This window comes from Polypterus senegalus, chromosome 2 (genome assembly GCF_016835505.1).
Source record: "Polypterus senegalus isolate Bchr_013 chromosome 2, ASM1683550v1, whole genome shotgun sequence".
NCBI classification, from domain to species: Eukaryota; Metazoa; Chordata; class Cladistia; order Polypteriformes; family Polypteridae; genus Polypterus; species Polypterus senegalus.
In genome coordinates this window covers 240140757-240147282 of record NC_053155.1, presented here as the reverse complement: position 1 = coordinate 240147282, position 6526 = coordinate 240140757, and the positions used below count along the sequence as shown (strand labels likewise).

The window sequence follows — 6526 nt, the reverse complement described above, 5'->3', positions numbered from 1 at the left end:
TCCACTTGACGCCATTTACAGCATAAACCCGACCTCCTCCGGAAAGAGAGAAGAGAGAAAGAGAGAGCGAATTAGAGAGGGCGAGCAAGAGAGAGAGAGAATCTCGAACGCACCTCAGCTCTCAAAACAGCTAAACATTCACCAAGTAGAGCAGCGCTCTTCCAGACACCACCAGATCCCAAAGCACTGAAATGCACGTCCTAATCTGAATCCGATCTGCAGCGCTCTGCTTTGCTTTTCGTTGAAGTCGCAACAGTTCGCTGGATTCTGTTTACTTTCTTTGCAAAAGAGTATTCGCTGCATTACTTGGCCCCCGCTGACGCCCTCGTGTTCGCCGAAGGAAGAATATCTTTCCTGCAAAGTCTTAAGGCGGACCGTGAAAATTTTAATTGGATCATTCAAGACTCTATGTCCTGTTTGGGAAGTGCTGTATAATTATTATTATTATTATTGTTTAGTTATCGTTATTTTTGGGTGGATTCTCAACTGGACTGAAATTTATTCTGATTCGTTTTCCTCATATTCCGCTTGGAATTATTTGCAAATTCAAGAGAATCTAAGGAGAGGGGTGCAGCGCTGCGATCACGGTGAGGACTGTGTTTATAATTATTTTGCAACCTTTTAACTACGGCAGTGCAGGTTCAGTTGTTACCCCCCATTGTAAATTTACATTTTGAGACTATCCGGATTTGATTTGTCACTGGCTGCTACTTTTTAGCCTGTGTTTGTGCATGTGTGTGTATGCGTGTGTGCTAAGTGACTTTCCATAGCCCCAAGCTCCGCGCCATTGGGGCTGCAGAGGGGGCGTAAATCCAGTCTCGTGTTCACCAGTTTTCATTTTAATGTAACTGATCAGTTAAAAGTTTCGATCCCAGCAAGCATGCAGAAAAGCGTGTGTTCGGCTTATTTTCGAACGCTCAAACACATCGATCGTTCTACTTTGTGTCAGAGCCTATAAAAAATAACTTTTTTACAGTGGCGCATTTCACGTATTCTGCATTTTAATCGTTATCCTAAAGCTACCCGTAACGTCTACGTTGCCCTTTGAAGCCTGCTTGTTCGTAAATGTAGTGGTCATCCAAAGTGACAGCTATTTTTTCATTTTCCGGTACTGACTATTTTAAGATGCTCGCTCATGTTGTGCTTTATTTTATTGTCTTTAGCTCAGTGTGCGTCTTATCATATTTTTCCAACCCCTTGAGTGTTTACCAAACGCCCCACCCCGACAATGCAGTCCTTGCGCCCCTAATTCTCAGTCTGCTCACACAACCACGCGAGCGCTGCACCGTGCATGGTGGCGATGGTGGCGGCGTTGCTGTAAACGTTTTGCTTCGCTTTCCCATCCTTTGGATGATATTTTATCTTAAAGATATGTCGCATCGGTTTCTAGTGACGGTGCAGGTCGCTTGACAGCGTGCGCGCTTGATCGTCGCAGCCTTTTTGCTTGAAGACTGAAGCGAATATCGTGCACGTTGAGTACAAAGTTACACGGTGACAGCTTCACTTCCATGGACTGCCAAAAGTCCGTGTGCGCGTACGCGTCTCGGCCCGCGTGAGGCGGTTGCACGCTTGCGCGCTCTTTGCACGTTTATTGCGACTGAGGTGGTGGACGGCTCCGCAAGACACGCGCTCCAGGCTAGATTTTTTCTTTTAACAAAAAAGAGATGAAATAATAAGGATGTAGTGGTGCCACACGGTTTATGAGACAAATACTATACTCTCATGTTTCGCAATAGCGATTTTAATGGCAACCTCCTGCGTTGTTTTGACCTCAACTACAAGCAGCTCTTTTTCAAACAGACCGCCGCTCGCCCTGTTATCCTGCACTTCACATTTATTATTTCCTACCCCCGCTCCCCGTTGTTGCTTATTTCTAATGTAAAAAAAAAAAATTGAGCTCATACTCGCCTTTTTTGTTTTCGATTTACATCTATAAAGGTGCCCTGGAAATGCGCCGGCAACTGTTTGTTATGTTAAGAAGCCTGCTCGGTCTTATTGTAATTCACGAGGGACCTCGAATAGATCTTAAAAAAGGGGGTGGGTGGGCAGGACTGCTGCTGTGCTGCAAGGCAGCCCCGGCAAAAGTTCGTCCCGGGTAGATTCATGCATGTCCCACATGCGGTGTTTACACACTTGCATGTTTAATATTTTTGTGGGGGCATGTTATTTGTTACCCTTTAGCAATCATATAGCGCCTTCTTTCACTCACCGTCACCCAAAAACAGTGGAAACATTGAGTAGTTTAGACCAGTCTCGTGGTGGCTCTAACTTGCCTACTTTTTATTTACAAGCGTGGAATTAAATTTCGCAATTGGTAATATAATAACGTGTAATGTTATAAGCAGTAAAATTCCTAAGTAATAAGGTGAAAATCGGTAGGAGTGAACATTAGGAAAAATTGCAACAATAAATATTCAATGCCTCTGCTCCACCCATGAGAAGTGACCGTTGGTTATTTTCATATTTGTCTGGGAATATTATTTTATTCTAGATGCACACATGCCCACCTTTACTTTTTTCTTTACGTTTAATTCCTTTGCATGTTTTGGTCATCTCTTGTATGAACTTGGTGGACCTGCATGTCCAGCACCCAACACAGCAGCACATTTCCAGCTGACAGAGTTCTGCAGTGAGGAAGGATGTAATGGGGCTTATTTGGCCCGTAAACTCTGGGTGCAAAGGTGAATTTTTTTTTTTTGTAATCTTTTTCCTCAAAGAATGAGGAGCATTTACTATTCCGAAATTGTGTGCACATATCCTTTTTTGCTAGCAGTCCAAATATGGTTCTCATAGCCTTAGAAAGTATGCTTGTTTTGGTTGTTTTATGAATGATTAGTGCTCAAAAACCAATGACATATTGTGTGTGAGAAGAATATGTTGCAGAATAATCCTTTGTTTGACTTTTGTCTTTATCTGATAATATGGGCTTACTTTCACAGTTTGTAAAGCCAAGTATTTGTTGTTAGTAGTTTTTGATACTAACCTATACTGCAGTGATATGCAAATAACCTATTTTATTATGTTATTTAGTGAATAATTAATAACCTTTGCTTTCAGTACATTGGGTGGATTTTGGACCATACTTTATAGCTCTGGGGGCAATTAATTAAAGTCAACAGTAGACCATATATGGAGTGCTTTGGTACGTCATTGCGATTAATCATATTATCGACTATAGTTATCTGTTTTGGCTGCTTAACACAACACTGCATAGTCAAGTGTAATTTTTTTCCCTTTGCCAGTCATCCAGTTGAAATATACTACTTTCAAATTATTTGATAAATCGCATTTTACTTGAACGTTTACTGTGAAAACCAGTGTTACTCATAATATTATGATAAAGTTTCCAAACACAAATTGTCTTCTATTATGCATGTTATCTTTATTATACTGCAGTACAATCTTTGGCTTTGGTGTTTCGCTAATTGAGTTAATTAAACAATTCGTTCACAGCTACTTCTGAGTTCAGCTTTGAACATTATCTTTTATATTATAACTTAGATAAAATACCATACCGTATCAATATGTTGTGCCTATGTTATTTTTGTTATCATTTTTCTATATGTACATAAATATGTGAGAGTTATGGCAGGGGAACATATAGATAACAAACAAACAAAAGGAGGTCCCGGATATTGAAATGTGATTTTGGCTTTTGCATATCACAAGGTCATGTGATCTCTGATAAAAGATATAACAAGTGGTAAAGATCACATGTGATGTGATACTTATGTTTTCTGTTCATTTATGTTTGGGGTTATTTGGCAAGTGGACATTCAGCAGGACTTGCCCTTGACAATAAAGAATAACTCTTCAAAAATCAAAAATGCTTCTTTGGTACGTACTTGCCACCTGTTGCGTTTACATCCATTAAAAAATAATATAATAATTTTGCCAGTTTTACATTTTTGGTGTTTCCTGCAAAATGCTTACAAGACCTTTTTATGATTTACAAAGATCTCCCTAAGTACTTCTGTTTTAACAACACAAACTTCATTGAGCATAACAGCAAAATTCCCAGAATTCCTTATCCACAATCTGATTTCTTAATTAATTTTTAGGTAATTAATTCTGAAAGTTTGCTATACTACATCCAATTTGTTATCTTACTTTTTGTCTTCCTCTGTGTCTCTCCTTTAGGATTTCAGATGTGTTCTAGGTCTGTTGGAGTGATCGCTCTTCAGAGTACAGATGGAGACAAGAACTCAAAACGGCAGTGGTTCTCCTACCCTGCTGCATTTTTTGCTTGACGGTGGGAGGCAGCATATGGGAGAAATAGACACAAGAGATGGATTGAGTCCACAGGTTCAGGTGTTGTCACTTGAACAAATCAGGATAATAAGAAGTACAAATGAGTACACGGAAGGACCTATGGTGGCTCCAAGGCCTGGGGTAAAGCCTGTCACTTCCCAGCCTCCCCAGCAGAAGACTGAAAGGGTGCATGGATTGATGAGTGAGCAAGAGCATCAGAGGTTTACACACAGAGGTCAACACCACCATTCTTCACACTCTTCTCGAGTGCCCTTAACTCGATCAACCAGTACAATGAGTACTACTTCAAGGAGTAGTACCTCTTCAGAACAAAGACTTTTGGGAACATCTCCCTCTCCGCCAGGTCAAATTGCAGACCGGATAATCAGGGTACAGCCCAAGTCTCCGGAACTGAAGTCTGATATGCTGAAACCCTTGCACTTAGAAGAGGGTGGCAAACACATGTACCGTTGTGAGGACTGTGGAAAGTGCAAGTGTGAGGAATGCACCAATCCCAGGACTCTGCCCTCCTGCTGGGTTTGTGACAAACAGTGCATTTGCTCAGCTCAGAACCTGGTTGACTATGGTACTTGTATTTGTTGCGTAAAGGCCATTTTCTACCACTGCTCTAATGATGATGAACATGACTGTGCTGACAACCCTTGCTCATGCAGTCAGTCCAATTGTTGTGTTCGGTGGTCTGCCATGGGCTTCCTGTCCCTCTTTTTGCCTTGTTTGTTGTGCTACCTTCCAGCCAAGGGTTGCCTTAAATTGTGCCAAGGATGCTATGATTGTTTGAAACGACCAGGTTGCAGATGCAAAAATACAAACACAGTATACAGAAAAGTCTCAAATCCCTCACCTCGTAGTTATGAGAAACCAACATAAGAGGCACGGCTCTCTCAAGAACTGTCTTCATACACAGCAAAAGCTAACAAAGTAGTTTGGGCACTGTAGTTATCAAGGGGGGGTTTGGATTTACTTAGTGATTTGTAAGTGACCCACTTTTAGCTGCCATTTTAATTGGAAAAGCTTTTTGATAAATCCCAGCCTTTTTTCCCTTTATTCTGAGGCTTATATACAGAGTGTTAACTGTTCAGATTTCAAGTAACTGATAAACTAAAGCTGCAAAATCTTCTTGACCCTTTGTGTATTGTTTGTGAATAATTCTTGAAAAATATGTAAATTAGCAAATTACTTTTTTCCAACCAGAGATAATGTTATTATATTTTTGTATATATAAAATTGCAACTGTGAAAGAATGGTGCCACACTTGGTGGCATCTGGATAAAATATTATACTAATATGTTGTACATTCGGTTGAATGTGAATCAATCAGTATGTTCTAGATTATATTTTGCCTTACAAAAGCCACCCTTTGTGAATCTTGTCCCCTCAGCCACTTGTATATTGTACAGTGACCATACAAAAACAACCTTTATTTTCTAATTTTTTCAACATATTGTTTAGTGTAAAGAATATTTATTTGAAGTTTTATTATTTTATATAAAAAGAAATATTTATTTTAAAAGGCATCCTAAAATATTGCCCTTTTTTAAAGAAATCTTTTTTGTTGCTACAGAAAAGGGTGACAAATCAGATGCATATGTTCACTATAAAATAGAAAATATATTAACGTTTGAAATTAAGCTGCAGTGTTTGTCTTTTTTCCTCAATATCTGATGTTGTCTTGAAGGAATGCTTTACTTATTTGCATCTGAGAAGCAAGAGTCAGTAGTTAGTGGTGGAAGGATAGATTTTGACACATTTAATTCTTACATTGAGAAAAAGTGGTGTGTGAGTGTGTGAGCGTGTAAAGAAAGGCAGAAATTTAACATACTATGTTTCTTACATACACTTTGGATTTCAGGGTGGATGATACCTTTTTGTCAGTGTTCCATATTGAAAAATGATTACTTGACAGAAATGAATTATAATTGCCTAATTCACTTTACATTAATACACCAAACTCATAACTTTGCAATATTACACATTATACTCATTTTATAGAATAGTTTCAATGTGTTTAAACACTTGTATGTCTATTTTATTACACTTTAAAGTTATTGTAGGGAAACAAAGCATATACATTATTTAAAAAAAATATATATATATAGCGTTATAACTTTTATTACAGCAATGGCTTATTCAGCCATGGGCAACATAAAGATTGGATGAAATGTAATGAAACCTATTAGTCTCGTTTTTTTAAAAAAAAAATCCTGAATTTGTTCTGGCAAATTTTGAAAATAGTTTAACACAATTAGGTTACAAA

At 38.8% G+C, this 6526-nt stretch overlaps 1 protein-coding gene across 2 annotated transcripts; it reads left to right on the top strand.

Annotated features, from left to right (window-relative positions):
• The first annotated feature begins 42 nt into the window (after nt 1-42).
• On the top strand, nt 43-5900 carry spry2 (sprouty RTK signaling antagonist 2). Of its 2 annotated transcripts, none has more exons than XM_039745379.1 (2): nt 43-587; nt 4141-5900. In XM_039745379.1, the coding sequence occupies exon 2, from the start codon at nt 4192-4194 to the stop codon at nt 5137-5139; it is 948 nt and encodes a 315-aa protein (XP_039601313.1). In that variant the 5' UTR covers nt 43-587; nt 4141-4191; the 3' UTR covers nt 5140-5900. The 2 variants fall into 2 exon arrangements, with proteins under 2 accessions (XP_039601313.1, XP_039601314.1); XM_039745380.1 differs by lacking the exon at nt 43-587 and adding an exon at nt 1853-2681.
• The last annotated feature ends 626 nt before the right edge of the window (nt 5901-6526 follow it).

Excerpts from the sequence above, each read along its gene's own strand:
- spry2 (XM_039745379.1), top strand. The coding sequence starts at position 4,192 with ATGGAGACAAGAACTCAAAACGGCAGTGGTTCTCCTACCCTGCTGCAT.